The 17,039-nt window shown below is 39.2% G+C and overlaps 1 protein-coding gene across 3 annotated transcripts in view; it reads left to right on the top strand.

Moving 5' to 3' along the window:
* Positions 1–17,039, top strand: part of IMPG2 (interphotoreceptor matrix proteoglycan 2) — a 32,648-nt gene that overhangs the window by 12,240 nt on the left and 3,369 nt on the right. For 2 of the 3 annotated variants that reach the window (XM_069021631.1, XM_069021611.1), the window contains 9 exons: positions 1,583–1,744; positions 2,787–2,845; positions 4,177–4,194; positions 6,177–6,421; positions 7,063–7,145; positions 10,770–11,082; positions 11,561–13,215; positions 14,108–14,327; positions 15,534–15,744. In XM_069021631.1, coding sequence (XP_068877732.1) covers positions 1,583–1,744; positions 2,787–2,845; positions 4,177–4,194; positions 6,177–6,421; positions 7,063–7,145; positions 10,770–11,082; positions 11,561–13,215; positions 14,108–14,327; positions 15,534–15,744 — 2,966 coding nt within the window. The remainder of the gene's footprint in view (positions 1–1,582; positions 1,745–2,786; positions 2,846–4,176; positions 4,195–6,176; positions 6,422–7,062; positions 7,146–10,769; positions 11,083–11,560; positions 13,216–14,107; positions 14,328–15,533; positions 15,745–17,039) is intronic. The other variant, XM_069021622.1, reaches the window with a different exon arrangement.

The raw sequence follows: 17,039 nt of genomic DNA, 5'->3' as shown, positions 1-17,039 counted from the left end.
TGCTGACTGGAGCTCTGATGCTGGAATAAATACAGAATATGAAACAGCTTCTGACTCAAGTGCAGGGTCTGGCCTTATATTATGCACCAAGAACACTTGTGGTTTTGTCCCAAGAACAGCATTATTCTTTTTTTTGAAACAGAACTGCCTGGAATATTTCTACTGGAGCAGAGAATAGGGCCACTCCATAAATTGGAAAAGAACCAGAATTAGATTGCTGCTGCTACAGCGTTTTCACTCTGCACAGTTACATCCCACCTCACTGTTCTTAGCAGCCAAAAGGCATTGTTGATTACAAAGCCAAGAGTGAGCAAAGCTCATCTTCTGCACTTTATATGTTGATTGTGCCAGGTTTTGGGGGGCTTATAAATGATTTAAACTATATAGTGTTGCAAACAGCCATATGATAGCAATATATATATGCCTGCTATGTGTATCTCTCAAATGCTAACTAACCTTAAGTGATGTGCCAGTCCTTATGGTCTTTGGACAGAGTTAACCAGCAAAATAGAGATGTGAGGGGCCAGAAAGAGAATTTAACTAGCAAATTTTAGAGAGTTCCTAAACTATGTAGAAATCGCTCACTGATGGCAGGTAAACCTTCTGGAGAAACTTTTTCCATTTCCTGCATGATTCATAAGTTAGGCTGCAGTTTTGATGGAAAGATCTGTTTTGCTGGCTCTTTCTCCTTTTTAACAGGAAAAAAGCAACAACTATGTATGTACATAGTCAAAGGCAAAACCTCTAGCAAAAGACATTTGGCTAAAGTTAACATGCCAGCCTTCCCTTCCCTCCCAGACAAATCTCTATTTTTTTTTTCTGATGTCTTTCAGTATACCACAAGGAATTGTATGCTGTTTTAAAACTACTAGGGAAGTAAGCAGAAAGCATGCAGACATTCAAATTAGATTAAAACTTGGCATTCACTGCTGCCTGTGGCAGTGTGCATGATCTCTACATGCATCCCTGATGCACTGCACAGCCACTGCTCTGGGGCTTTTTGGGCAGCTGTAGACACAACAGTTGAAGCCCACTGCTTTAGCTCAGCAGAGCTCCTTGCAGTTTCCCAATGCCCATTGTGTATCTGGGGGGATCCTTCACCTCCTGAGGCTGAACAACGCAGGGTGTTCTTCCAAATGTAGAACTTGGCAAAGGTAGCTTGTCTTCCTGCTGGAATAGTAAGTAGGAGTAATGTGATAAATTGTGTGAATTTTGGGTAAATCAACCTTGGCTGACTGGGCTCAAGTGAGATGTTTGGGTATCCATGGCTGCACTTTAAATTACTTCATGAACATCCCACACAACTGTATTTCTGTTTGTACCTAAGGTCAACTAGATGGACTTACACTGAAGATGTCCAAATAGAAAACAGAATTATCTTCAGTATGAGAATTCTCAAGAAATGTTCTTGCTTAGTAGATTGCCTTATTAGCTGCCTCTGTCCCTGAGGTTTCACAAGCACTCCATTATAGTGGCAAACAGGTGTGCTGATGGCTCCAGTGAACATGCTGTGCTTTGGACTGCAGTGTTCAAGTATCATTCATAAGTGTATCTCTTCTCTCCCTTCTTCCTTCCTTTCCAGATCAATAATGAGATAAAGAAGCAGGACGAAAAGCTAGTCAGACCTGTAACTGAGCAGATGATTGAGTTCAACATTTTGATTGTTGGTGAACAGTACAGTGAGGAGCTGAAGGATCCATCTGCTGCTGAGTATCAACTGCTGTCTCAACGATTCATTTCTCAGGTGATTCCCTTCCCTTAACTTTATTTTTTCCTTTTGCTGGCTCTGCAAAGCAATAGTAGTGAAAAGCATCTGTGTCAGGGCCGATTTTTCTCTCTCTATTGTTTCCAATATGTGTTCTTTATTTTTTCTATAATGGTGGTAATTATATTACCATCATCTTTTGGGGGCAGGGTGTCTGTCTTTCTTTTCTCTCTGGAGAAGCATCTAAGTTGTCATATGGTTGCTTATCATGAGGCTTATCTTTTCTCTAGCCTTGCCTCCTTCTTAGTCCCATTTAGTTGGGGATCTCTGAATCCTTTTTACTGGAGCTAACCCCGTGCCAGATCCTGGGCCAGATGGGAAAGAGATGTACTCTTCACTGCAGCCAAAAAACATCACCACAACTGTCACAAGTTGCTAGTGTAGGCTAGACATCTTAATTTTCCTAGTTGTGTGGCCAAGTAGCAATGCCATGGTATGTGTGTGTATAAAAAATATAAGATGGGACAAAGTCCACCTGGCACGTGGATGTTCCACTCCTTTGATCCCTTGCCTGGTTTTCTCTGAATAAAGAAGCTCTTGGAAAAAAAAGTCGGCAGCACTGTGATTAAGTCTCACCAGAGTTTAAAAATAAGGAGATGGCAGAGGGAGACAAGAATTTACAGAGTAAAAAATAATCACCAATTGGCAAGAATCTTTGGGAGCTAAAAAACCCCTAAACCAGCATGTACTTTAAGTATTCTCTATCTTGGTTTTGTCTCCTGTAGCATAGTTAATTATCTTGGCAGTCTCTTTCCATTTCTCTCCTTGGAATGTGTCTATACAGTTCTTGGGGAACACTGGATGTTCTTCTGATTTCTTATTTTCCCTTTTTCTAATAATGAAACAATGCCACCAAAACTACTCTTCCATAAAGAAAGAGAATATTTAACTGGTTTTTGCCTATTAGATATAGCAGCTGAGATACATTTTTGGAAAATGCTAAAAACACTTCCTGATTTTTTACCACATGAGAAGAAGTGAATGGAATCTGTGTTAATTTTTTGGTTTTCCCTCAAAATAGATTAAAAGTGTATTTGAAGGACTTCCTGGATACAAAAACATCCATATCCTGGATTACAGGTAAAAAGATACTGATGTATATGTGGTGATTGGACATGATTGTGCATGGTGGTGCAATGAGCTGACACGATGCTTAGCAGAATGTCAGGCATGTGTGTGGGAGTTCCTAGGATGTATTAACCAAGTGCTTTCATATTTGGAACCTCTATATATGCAGCTGAAATAGAAATACTGAACTATATGTAAATGCCTTTTTTTTTTCCTCTGGCATTTACCAGAGGATCTCACATGAAATGTTGGCTGTGATTTTAAGACAAGGCATTCTTATTCAAGATTCTATACTAAAACAAAAAGATATATTTATATCTGATACTTCTTCTAATATATCCAAGTGTTAAACAAGGAAGGACACAGAAACCTTTGCGGAAAATGTGTGGTATATCTAAATTTCTTTTTTAAATTCCTAATGTTAGTTTGACATGACTCTAAAGGTTAGTGTTTAGGATACATAAAGGTTTCTCTCTTGGATCAAAACAAAAGTGGGGGATAGTTTGATAAAAGATATGGAATGTTTTAACTCTCTGTATTTCTATAAATAAATTTTAAACATCTGATTTCCTCAAATCCATTTGTGCTTCAGAGTGGCATTTAATTTCTTAAGTTAATGCATCAAGCATAAGATGTCTGAGTTTTGCAGCACAGGGCTCACAAATTGTGATTTTTCTTGAATGGACTGGATATAACTTTCGGAATCTAATGAGTGTGTTCATAAATTAATCTAGATTGCGTTTTCTTTGAGACTATAAGCTGTATTTATTGCCTGGGGCATTTTAGCTGGAATACACACAGGTAACAAAGCAGGGATAGTGAGAAAGGTCTTGTGGTTGGAAACCTAGACTATGTCCAGCTTTCAGCCTGGAAGGTAGCAAAACCTTCCATCTTGGTATTTGCAGTCGAATAGGTTTGCAAGCACTTGGTTCATTTGAGAAGAAAAATAAAGGGCTGATATTTCTAGCAAAGTACTGGAGCTCTTTGCTCTGCTGTGCATGGCAAAAACCATTGGTTGTAAGTCAAACCTTTAGGTCAAATAAGTGAGCCTTGATCTTCTTGGTACTGACAGCAACTTAACTGCATGATTTACAATAATCTGAGATGGCTCTGCTCTGCTGATTCCTTGGGATCAATAGGCAATAACTCTGTAAAAGCAGAACAATTTATGTAGCAGAATAGCTATGAGTAACTATGCAACTTAAAAGGATTTTGCTGTATGTGTTTTCCAATGGGTATGCCCTGTAGAACACCAAAGAAAACTCGTTAAAGCTTTAAGACTTAAAGGAAACTACAACATTGATTTAACAGGTTTTGCTGTTCTGTTTTGTTTTTGTATTCAGCCCTTCAGAGGAAGACAGGTAAAGACAACTTTTTTATAGATATTATCATAATACAGATAGGAAGAACATGTTTAGCTGGAGGACATAGTTTTCTCGGATTTGTAGTTTTGGCTTCAGAGCATGATAGTTATCTAAATAAATATTATGAGAGAGGGTTCTACCAGAAACTGCAAGCAACTGATCTGGTTTCATTAAGGATAAACATAATTTGTTTATTTAAGTCCTAATAATAAAAAACCCCTCAGGAAAAATCATCCTAAACACAAGTCAGCTACTGGGGTAACTTTTGTATAAGAGTCTCTTTTGTGAAGAAAACAAAATTGCTTAACAATGACTCAAAGTCTTCATACTTTGCAGCAAAGTCTCGAATAGATATGGGACTATTATTATTACTGAAATTGAAGTAGATAAGAAACCCACAGTTCTCCAGCAAAGGCTGTTGGCTTAGCTTCAAGGCCAGAGGTGCTGCAGATCTTAGCAGAACTTTAATGTTCTTTAGCAGAACATGGGATCAGTCTGGACTTGTTTTTCATCAGACATATGCAAGTTAAGAATCCAGAATTTTCCTTTTTTAGTGTGTTAAGAATTTCACAAGACACAAAAAGAACTGCAGCCTTACCTCACTGAATGTATTAATTTGTTTTGTGTGTATCTCAGCACAGGCATAGCCAGTTTCCATGAACAAGTCTAAAAAGAATGAGAATTCTAACTTTTTAAGAAAGGTTAGATAACACAAATCTCTTCACAAACTATAGTGACTTAAAGCCATCCCCTATTACTGGGCACTTCTGCAGGCTAAGATGCATGCCACTGTTCACAAGAGCTATGTTCCAGGCACCAGATGTTTAGCCCTTTCCAGAAAGAGGATGGTGTTGTAGTTATTTGTTAGGAATTATGAATGACAGCACAGTTGTATTAAATCTAAATGTTATGTTTGAGGAGCATACTCTGTTCTACCTTTGCTGTGCCTTTTCACTACTGCTGTCCTTTTTAATTCCCTCTGCGGACAGTCAGTGCCCATGGTGAGCCTATGGTGGGCTCATGTCAGTGACAGAGCCAGCAGCAAAACCTCATGCTCCTGGGTTTAGTCAGTGTGTTTGCAGATTGTCTCTGTTGTATCTGGCACTGGGGCTTTAAAGACTTCTCTGAACAGAGCCATTGTTTCAGAAATTTAACCCAGCTCTGTGGAATGAGGAAAACCTGTATTCAGAGCACATTTTTCTAACAATTCATGGGTTACTTAATTTTCTTGCTGTGTTCTGTGTACAGCCAAAATGCATTATATCTTCTGAAGTTCCCTTGTGCTTATGCCCAGTTTATGGTAAATCTGACTGCTGCCTAAGCTGTCATGTGGAAAAGGACATCCAGATGCATTCAAGAGAAGAAAATTAAGAAAATGGAGGAAAGTTAATATGAAAAAACTCCTAAACTGTACACAGATCCAAAATTGAGCTATAGAATAAATGATCAAATGAGTCTAGATAAATGTTCCCAATTATAAGATGAATTAAATACTATTTTATTGTTATTAAAAACATTCTTTCAAGCAGGCTAACACTGCACAGTGACAGAGATTAGGACTCTCACTTGCTACTATAGATTGCTACTATATACAGCCTGTTTTTCCTGGCTATTTTCATACCTCAGAGCTGTTCCTACTATTGGCATGATCTTAAAATCCTCACTCTTGCCACTGCATGCTGGTGGACCCACTAATAACGCCTGCAGAAAGCCAGTGTTTTGGTCTGCTTGTGGTCTGTCTGCCATTCACTAGTAGAAATACAGGACTGTGACCAGACCAGGTGTCAGGTTTTGGTAGCATTTCCCTTGAGAATTTTGTGAAAAGAATCAAGTAGTTTTTATTTAGACTCCTTTTTATTTTCTTTGTATTTTTATATTAAAAAGGGTATTGACACAGGTTCTTGTGAAAAAAAAGTGTTTGCTTGCTTTGGAAAACCTGGCATTTCTCATCTGTGTTCCTTCTCTTTGTACAACTGAAGTGGGGTGGAAGTTCACTATGCTGTCACATTTGATGGAAAAGCTATGAGCAATGCCACCTGGGACCTCATTAACCTTCACTCAAACAAGGTGGAGGACAACTCCTTTATGGGCATAGAGGATAATCCAACAGTTGTGTACACCATCAGTGATTTCCAAGATTATATTGCTGAGATCCTCCAGAAGAATGCTCTGCTTGAAAATGCTTCCATGATTTTAGACCCGAAATCTCTCCAGCTTACTAATGGTGGGTATTAATTATGATCCATTGGTGTGCCACACATCTGACTTCTAAAATAAATCTCAGATGAGTGAACTATTCGGCTATCTTCTGAAAAATTAAACAGAACAAAATCAACTCTGTTATAGCCTGTTTTGCTCTGATCTTAACCAGGCCAAGTCATTGGCAGTAGCATCCCATTCTTGAACCATTAGCCTAGACCCCCCCCCCACATTTTTTTTTTTTTAATTTTTGTTTTGATATGAGGTTTGTGGTGTGCAGTTTCAGTAATACTTCCAAAAGTTAATAGGAATTAAAGGAGGAAATGTGGTTCACATGGTGCATATTGCATCAGGGTGACCTTCAGCTTAGTAGGTCTGTGTTTGCCTTAGGCAGCACAAAGGAAATACCCAGGTTATTGTTGAATATTCAATGATCCCACTAGAGGTGATGAAAGAGTGCTGTCACCCCTTTGTTCTCATCTTTCCCCTCCACTTCCTGTCAGTGATTTGGAGCCGTTTCCAGAAACAAAATCTCTCTGGTAAACTTTTTGAAAACATTTTACTCAGAAAACTGAAATCAGAGAGAGTTTTTCTGTCAGTCTTCCAACACAACTTCCTCACACCGCTACTGCAGCCTTTAGATCCCAAGTGTTTATATTTCCACAGTGAAAGAAATACTGCATCCCACATCAGAAGTCCCGTCCTGGATTACTGAGAATCCAGTTGTGCTGGAGCGCCCGGAGTTTGATGTGAGTATGCTTCTGAGCAGTGGCCTTTGGACACATTTGAACAACTTAACCCAGCCAGATAGAATTGTAACCAACACCCAGAGTTTCTCTATGCTGTTGTTCGTGCAGAATAAGTACTCATGAAGGCATACCTTATATTGGAGTAAAAACTGGTGAAATCTCTCATGTGACAATTTTGGTGTCTGTTGCCCAACAGTCTTCTGTGATCATCTTGCTTTGATTGTAAACTGCTTTAAAGATGTGATTCTTCCTTCCATTTCTTTGCGAAGAACTACATGTAAACCCTAAAGCTGGCTGCTAGAAGAGATAAAATGCTAAGTTTCATAAACTCCTTTTGCTATTGTATTTCTTTCACAGAAAGTTCTCAATTTGGTTTTAAAATGATGTCCATCCTCCTAATACCAGCAGGGGAAAATAACAGGCACTGGTTTCTTTTCTTGTCTCTTGAAATTGTAATTGTCTCCTCTGAATACCTCTGGAATAATCCAGGGTATTGGACAGGAGACTTGGTGTCCCTGACCATGTCTGTACAACGCAAAGGGACTTCAAGCAGAGATACTGAGTTAGGTGCCAGCAATGCTGAGATCAAGTCAGTCAGCTCTGCCAACAGTGAGATCTTCTGAGCACTGAATCATTGTCTGGGCAGTTGGTTTCTGCTCTCCACTGTGTTACATAACACAGATATACTTTCACAAAGAGATGAGCTCAGACCATGCCATAACATCCAGGCTGGATGGTAGGTTCTCCCTCAGTCCATTATGAGACAATGTTATGAACACAGACACATTTAATTTCAGCCAACTTCTGAAATTTTTATGTAAGCAAAATTTGTTTTCACAGAATTCAAATGTTGTTAGAATGGATGTATGTATAATGTCCTTAATTTCATGCCAGTTTTCCCTGAGTTTTAAAAACTACTCATTGATGTCTAAAATACAAATTCATGTGGATTTGCCACAACGGCTTTACTATGGTGTAGATAAACATGAATTTAAGTTAACTTTCAGAAAAGGGCTTTCTCTTTACTGGAGACATCTTACTGGAGACATCTAACTAGTCTAAAATGTTGTAGATGTTTATTTTAGTAAGACAAAGAATTTTGCCGTTCTATACTCTGACAGATGTGCAGGCAGGAAGCCATTTTAGAGCAGTGGTAGCTTTGCAATAATAAACTTTAAACCAGTTTTTGGGAATGTTATTATGAGAAAAAATGGTGGAAGTTATATTTTTCTAATAATGGACTATGAATAAAGGCTTCTATGCCTTCAGTCAAAAACTCTGATTATGTAAAAAGTATCAAGAATATCCCCAAACCATCTGTGTACAATCTGCAATACACAGGTAATTTGGAAAGTAGCTTCACATAAATATAAGAAAATCCTAAATATGCTTAAATAGTACACAATTGATCAATTATTTCCACAGATGTCAAACCTTTATGGTTCAAGTAGATGCTCTCAAGTAGAACTGTTACCTATGGAAAAGAATTTTGCTGTAGTTTTCCCTAGGTGATTTGAGAATGAGCTGGATTTGTCTTAGCATACCAATATAATGACATAACGTGAGACTCTCATGACTTCACCAGCCATTTGCTAGTAGATGGTACAACTAATTATTTTCTTTGGGTTCTGCAGTTCTCTTTAAAAGAAAACCAAAAATCAGGTCTAGTTTTTGAAATCTGTATTTTCTTGTTGTTTATGTTCAGTTGTAACAGGTAGAATGCTCTGGCTTGATGAATACAATACCTCTCTGGCAGCCAAAAATGGAAAATCAGGGAGGGGAGTTCTGTGTTTACAGCCATCTATCATATTTGTAAGCCTTTCACATCAGTGAAAACCAGAACTTGCCAATATGATATTAAACTTGTTAATGTAATATATTGCCCTGTAACAATAATCTTTCAATAATGTTAGTTCCCATAGGAACATTTATCCACATTCGAATAAATGATGAAGTGCAATCCTTGGCAACTAAATGCTTACATTAAATAAATTTATTGAGGAGCAGTTGCTGGTGGTCCTAATTAATTTTTTATGGAATTTATATGTTTAATTTATTTCTAATTTTTACAGTAACTCTTTTTACAGATTTATTTATAGTGGTTAGTCTTGCCAAAAAATAAAATTGCTGGAGCACGTGTCTCTATGGTATATATACTTTTCAACTGATTGTTACCACATAAATTAAAAAAATTGATGAGACTGTGGTGGCATAACAACTGACATTTTTAAATGTGATCAATACATGCAAACAAGTAATTGAAGAAAAGCAAATACCTTAACTGGCCTGTTTCCAAAGCATTCAAATGCAGTTTGAATTAAGCTGATAATTTAATTCACCCACATTTTAACCAGGAGAAAAATTTCAAATTGAAAAGTATTTGGATTCTTTCTGTTATTCCTGCTGGTCAAGCAATAGAAAGAGATTCGACAGGAATGGTGAGCTGCAGAAATGATTAGAGTGGTTTTGAACTGTAACACGTATTACAGAAACCTGTGTCCACTGCACACGTAAGTTTACACATCGCCATTAGCAGTTTGTTAGTCCTTAGTAAATTGCTACTTCTTGAAATTGCTTGGCAGTTTTTCATGCCCCACAAGTTTTTGGGTCCATATCCCAGTACTGCACAGCATTTATATGTGGGCAGGCATCCATGCAAAGCACTAATTCCTGAGTTTTAGGCTATCAGCTTGCTTTTGTAGCCTTGACCAAATAACATCTTTATTGACTTTTTCCAATATAACTACCGCATCAGACACCACAGTAGGAGATTAACAGTCAAAGATGAAATATGCTAACTACTTTAACTGGAAACCAACTAATGATTGGGACGTGGAGTAGTAAGTGAACAGTGTGGAAATTGGAGATGTAAAAAAAGTATTATTTTTTCACATTTCAAATAATTCACAAATTCATTCTGCATATGCTTTGTTGTTCATCATTACTGCTGATAGATCTTTTTTTTTTTCCTGCACAGGTATCTTGGCTTTGAGACTAAATTATTCCAAGTTCTAAGTGCCCCTCATTACATTCTGGTCTTTGTTATCCTCCTGGGTTTTCATACGCACAAACTAAAAAATATCAATAAATGATGACCAGGCTTGCATACATCGAAGTTCACTTTCTATACTGTTTCATGTATCATAGTAACTGAAATATTAGAATTACTGTATTGGTTGTGTGGCTGATGAATAGTAGCTGTTAAAACCTCATCATGCTTCAGGAAAGCAGACAACATTTATCTTTGACTTAATTAGAGATGGACAGATTCATTTTTTCAGCATAGGAAAGGAGATGGGGTTGGATATTGTTGGATGGTAAATCTCTCAATACCATAAGGGATGCTGCACTCCAATCAATCTGAATGTCTCCTTTCCCTTTTTCATGGACATGACTGGGTATGACGTTTGTCAGAAGGATGTGCATTTTACATGTATATTGCACAGGATTAGTAAGGGTCTATATTTGGCACTCATCCTGCTGCTGTACATCTCTCCCTCAGAGGCAGTAGTCCAAGACTTGGCCACTGCCTGCTGTTAACCCCTTCTGTGTGTTCAGCCCAATGCAGATAATCAGTGTTTCCCCTGTAATAGTGGAAATATTAATAGTGGCTTCATGTTCCAGGACAGCACCTTTTTAGCTGAACGTCCTTCTGCAGATGAATCAACTGTCAGCAATGCCTTGCCCTTTGATTACACCAAACCAGACTCCACCTCAGACAGTGAGCAGTCCAGTGACAATGAAATCCAGCCAAGACCAGAGAATATTGACTATGAGGCCAGTTTGGCACCTGAAGCTCCACTTTCCTCAGAGGCTGACATCACTGCTTTGCCTGACGGGCTGAATTTAGAGACTTCTCGTTTAGTCACTGTACCAGTGTTAGAGCACGATTCTATGGACTCTCAGGAATGGCTTTCAGCCCCCAGTTCTTCAGAAGGTAAGTTAATGCCACTGACTGAAGCTTAAATTTGGCTACCAGTGTTTCCTGATACTCACCAAATTATAGTTCACCAAAATGAGTTTTTAGAAAGGTCTAAAAATTGAGTATCTCTCTCTGCCAGTTTTTGCCTTTTGTGTGTGCATGTATCCAAGAACTGTATACCAAGGTAAAATGCTTGTAATAGCTAATAATGCCTGTTTATCTCTTCTGGAAATGATACGTACGTGGCACTTGTTAAATAGCAGAGAAGTAATTTTGTATGTCTTGACTTGGCCCATAGAATATCTGAATGGAAAGTAGGAGAGGTTAACAGGCATCCTTATGATACAAAGGGATCCTTTGGCATACAAAGGCCAGGATATATTATGGAAAATGTGGAATAAAGATCTACAGAAAATAAAATTAATGAAATTTGACCCGTTTTATCATAACCAACATCTAATTGTAAATTTATTTTTATTTTTAATGTTTGAAGATACTGGATTATCTGAAGAACTTTTGCCTTTAAGTCCTTCTCACCTTGTGCCTGAAGAATCTCCATCTACTGATGACTATGTAGTTCCTCTGCTTTCTGCACCAACAGTGGCCTCTTCATCAGTTGTAGAGACTGATATTAAAGAGAAGGAAGAAGTAATCCAAGGTAGTCCTGAGGGCAGTGACAGTGCAGACTCTGTGGAAGAAATTCCTTTTCCCTTAGAAGTGCCCCCTATGGAAGACGAAACTGATATATTTCTTGGAGATAGAGTTATATATGATGATGGGTCTGGTTCAGCTTTTGATGGTTCAGGAAAAGAAATGGAATCAAGTATCTGGCCTTGGGAAGAAGCAACCTTGGAACCAGTTTTCTACCCTGGTCCTGATAGCTGGCTTGAAGATGACAATGAGTCTTTGTTAATCAAAACTGAGGATATTCCTGAAGGCATGATTTTAGACTATATTCTTAACTCTGGGAATAAATTAGATTATGATCTTTCCAAAGATGAGAATGAAGGGATAGTCGATATAAAAGATTTCCTTGATGAATCTGAAATATTTGTCTTTCCAGAGACTACAACTCTGCAAGTACCTCTGTTACAGACAGAAGAGCCATCGTCTGTGGAACCATCTACACAGACAGAAACCCTGGGCATGTATGACTCTTCTTTTGTCATGCCAACTGGAGAGGCCCCTGTCTCACCACCATATACAGATCTGTCTGTGGAAGATAGTCTTGTTATATCCACAGGGACTGTCAGTATGGAGCAACCTGAGGAGTTTAGTGTAGGCCAGAGCATAATCTCTGATGTAGTTGAACACCAAAGTGAAGACAGGGCAATGGCAGAAGAGCTATTCACAGTGAAGCCACCGGATGTAATGGAAGCTGCTACAATAGCACACTTGGATGCAACCTCTTCAGGAACTATTCTGACTGCAGGTCCTTCCATGGTAAAGCCTGATGCTTCCACAGAAGAGCAGCAAGCCCTAGATTCATCGCTGGCAGACCAAGACACTCCTGGATCAGCAGTGAAGGAACCAGCAGATTTTTGGCCTACTGACAGGGGACTTGAAACCTCCTTAGATCAGACAGTGCAACCAGCAATGCCAGCTGTTCCTCAAGGTTCAGCTGAAGTTCCTTCTGTAACAGGTCACACCACTGTCCTAGAGGGCTTTGCTGTGCAGGATGGTACAGACCATGACACGCACGTTTCCATGAGCTTCAGCACTGTTATGGATTATCAAACAGTGAGTGTAACAACAAGCACCGTTGAGCTTCAATCCCATCTCCCTCCTGTGGCATCCTCGCCATCATTGTCTGTGGCTACCTCAACAAAGCTGGGAGATGAAACAACAAGAGTCCTGGATGTTTCAGTAGACCTGGATGGTGTTAGCACTGTCCACTTTTCTCCTGGGAGGACTGAGGAGGGAAGGAGAATGACAGAAAGTCACATGGAGCTAACAACTCGTGTCCAGGCCACAGAGATGGCCAGTGTGGCTTGGGCCACACATGAAACTCACTATAGTAGCACAGTCCCGTCCCGAGCTCTAGTTGTGTTCTTCAGTCTTCGTGTTACCAACATGATGTTTTCAGAGGACCTGTTTAATAAAAATTCCCCTGAATACAAAGCCTTGGAGCAGCGATTCTTGGAACTGGTAAGAGTCACTTCTATGCTAAATGTCCATTACCAGATAGACAAAAACTGTTGGTAAATTATATTTAGTCATCTCTCTTTCGCAGAGGGCAACTCAAAACTAGTGTTTACACATCAGATTTGTGTCCCTCTCTGGGGAAAATTCTGTCTGGAAATGGGTGGTGGCATGCTGTTCATCTTTTATTCAGTCAATAGTCTCTCTAAGGCAGAACTCCTTAGCACCATGGACCAGCTGCTCTGCTGGTGTCAATAAATATAGCAGTGTAGCTGAAGTCACTACCACATTCCCCCTACTTGCTTCCAGAGTGCTCTGTATTTAGTTTATAGGGAGAAAGATGCAAAAAAAATCTGGGGCTGTGAGCAGGTAGCTTTTCTACAACACATTCCACCTGTCCTAAGTAAGAGGTAGCTCAGGGAACTAAGCTGCTCCTAACCTGGCTGATGACTAGGAAAGCCTCACAACAATTACACAGCAATGACTGCCAAATTTTAACTGGGAAACTCCCCTCTTCTGACTGAAACAAACATTCTGTTGTGAGAGATGAAGGGAGCAAAGCAGAGAGATTGAAGGGGGACATGCTTGAAAGAAAAATCCTGTGAAATGCCAAGTATTCGTGGTACTTAGATCAAGGGCGAGCATGACGTATGTCCTGAGAACTGTATTTCTGAATTGTAGATTTTTAGAAGTCCTTGCAAATTGGTATACTCTTAAGTATTCAGGCTCCTGGCAGGCTGCCAGCAGAGACCTCAGCTGGGTAAAGGTTAATGCCCTTGATGCAGGATTTGAATAAAATCATTCAGACTCCCATTGTCTGGTGTAGTAACAGTGCAACTGGCTTGAGTAGAGAGACACTCAAAGATTCAGCTTCTCTGTCACATCCCCTGTGTTGCAGCTGGTGCCCTACCTTCAGTCAAATCTGACAGGATTCCAGAATCTGGAAATCCTGAACTTCAGAAATGGCAGCATTGTGGTGAACAGTCGAATGAAATTTGCCAAACCTGTGCCTCGGAATGTCACCAACGCTGTGTACATGATCCTGGAAGATTTCTGCAACACTGCATATCACACCATGAACCTGGCCATCGATAAATACTCCCTGGATGTGGAATCAGGTAAGGACAGCAGGGAATTGCAGCTTAAAGCAAGAGATCTAGCAAAATTTCTGTATTAGGTACTAAGGATCCCAACAGCTCAGAGGCTGCCTACTGCTTTTCACAGGCTGGGCTTTAGAAAGACAGTATTTCATAGAGTGAAAACAAATGAAAATCTGCTCTGGGACAAAAGAGATGAAAATCAAAGTGTGACCCAGACAGAGAAAGCTATATGGGGTCCTTATAGATTTATGGAGACAAATTAACTCATGGAATACTGTGTATAATGCCCCTGTACTTGGCCTGGGAAGCGAGGAAGCAGATGGCTCAGGGAGAACAGTGGTGCCCATCTCTCTTGTGCTTACTTTAATGGTTTGAACTTACTCCACATGGTTTTTCCCACAGGTGGTAGCCAGTTTACCTGCCTGGTGGGCATCTGCATAGGTAGCAGTTGCTGCCTCATTCTTGGGGTAAGGTCTTGGTTGCACTAAAAAGTGACAGGCCTTCTTGATTCATTCCTCTGATACAGGGAGGAAGTTGTTTTAGTTTTTTCCCCTGCCCAAGTTAGCCAGTAGTTTAAGCAACCATATAGGCAACCCAGAAATATTTTCTGTTTTAAGGTTAGAGAAAAATAAGAGTGCTGACCTGTTGGCATATGGTAGCTGTTCTTTTTGGATAGGTCTCTTATAAAGATGGTCTAATTAGCATGGAAAATGTTCTGATATTGATTGTTTAGCTGTATGCCAGCCTCTTAAGCCTGATACAAGTGAGGTATCTTGAATGCTACAAGCTTGTGTTCCTTGCAGACAAAAAGGCAAATCCCCTCACAGCAGATGGTGAGTGCCCAATGATCCTCTGCCCGTCCCCATATGCTGCCTAGATTTTCTGTAACAAGAAATACTGGAGATCACCTGTGGTTTACTCATTTGTAAAATAGTGTTTCAGCAGACAGAGAAAATGAGGTACTGCCTGTTCCAGTATGAAAAAGACCACTTTATACTTGCTTTTTTGCCTGTTGGGTGTTCTTAGCCATGCCACTGGCATGTGCAGACAGAGGAATACTTGCTAGTGCTTGTTCACCTTAGCAGAACCTTTTGTTTCTCAGGAAAGACGCACAATAGATTTTTGTGGATTAACAAGAGACCATTAGAAAAGATGGCAGCCAGCACCTTGTCTCAGTTAAGGGTCTCCTCTTTCATTAATAGCTTTTGCTCTGTGTATTGTCAGGTGAGCAAGCAGATCCGTGCAAGTTCCAGGCCTGCAATGAGTTCTCTGAGTGCTTAGTAAATCGCTGGAGTGGGGAAGCTGAGTGTGTCTGCAACCCTGGCTACCTCAGCATTGATGGGCTGCCGTGCAACAGCATTTGTGATCTGCAACCAAACTTCTGCCTGAATGATGGCAAGTGTGACATAAGCCCTGGGCAAGGGGCCATCTGTAGGTAGGTCACCCTGCTGTTCGAAGTTGTGCTTCCCGGATGAAAACTCCTATTGCCTCCTCTGTTGTAGCATTCTATAAGATTTGTCTAAACTTCTGTATAATATTGTGTAACAAGTGAGTAGATTGTGATTATCATTCATGTTCTGCTGCTCAGTGCAAGTCCCAGTATATCATCAATGAGACTGTAACAAATTAGTAGAATAGAAACATCAGAAAATAAAACTAATTAGGAATAATGGTTGTAATGGAACACAGCCAGTTGTTCAAATCACTTTTATTGACCTTTGGGGACAGAATTTATCTCCAGAGGTTTTCTCAAGTAGCAAAGTTTCTGATAGTGTCATATCACCTATGAGAGTTAATTCTAAAAGAGAAATTCATACCTCAAAGGCATATTGATAGTGCATCACTGAATTAAATATAATGCTTTTGGTTTGGAAAAAGCATAAAAGTAAATCATTGTACATGTGGGAAAAATCATGTGGGTTCATAAATGGACAAAGGAACAGACCCCAGATTTTTGCTTTAAAAAAAGATACAGATGCATCTGAACAGGATTGCTGTATTTTGCAGGTAACCAAAAAGATTTTGTGCAAGATACGGGCAAATTGTTGATGCCCCTGACACGGCACTTTATTTTTTACTTTTCAAGCAATGTAATAGTCTATTTTTAAAAATAAAATGTATCTATCAACAAAAATTAAGAAAACTATTGTGAAGAAGAGTATTACTACTAGTAGTTATTTGTTACTTCATGTGATTTTCTTTTTAAAGTTTACTGAGAACATCTCTAGGTAAATCTTAGAGCCATCTAGGTCAATCTTAGAGTGCTAACAGCTAACAGAAGGGATGAAAATGGTTTTAAAACATTAAAAATGGGAACTTCATAGATGCATTATAAATTTAATCATATTTGTGTGATAGTGCTAATTAGAAGCAGGTATCTGAACTCAAGCCTGTTCCAGCCAGTATTTATTAAAAACTTCCTGAAAATTTGAAGTATTGCTTACTACTTTCAGAAACTGTGTCAGATCATTGTGTTAGACGACTTAATATACTGACGTTTCTTATTAGTAAGGTTCATTGCTGTGCATAGTCATAATACATTACAATACCTTGGGTTTTAATAGAAAAAACTCCCAAACACCCATAATGCAAATATATATTTTTACTGGTATACTTAAAGTCAATAATAATAACATTATAGTTCCTATGTTCAAAACAATATTTAGGCAGAAATGCTGAATACTGTTTTGGGCAACCATTCCACAAATACAGTCTTGGACATGCACGTCC

The sequence above is a fragment of the Aphelocoma coerulescens genome, chromosome 1 (genome assembly GCF_041296385.1).
Source record: "Aphelocoma coerulescens isolate FSJ_1873_10779 chromosome 1, UR_Acoe_1.0, whole genome shotgun sequence".
Classification (NCBI taxonomy): Eukaryota; Metazoa; Chordata; class Aves; order Passeriformes; family Corvidae; genus Aphelocoma; species Aphelocoma coerulescens.
The sequence above is the reverse complement of the archived record's forward strand: the minus strand, read 5'-3'. Positions and strand labels throughout refer to the sequence as shown.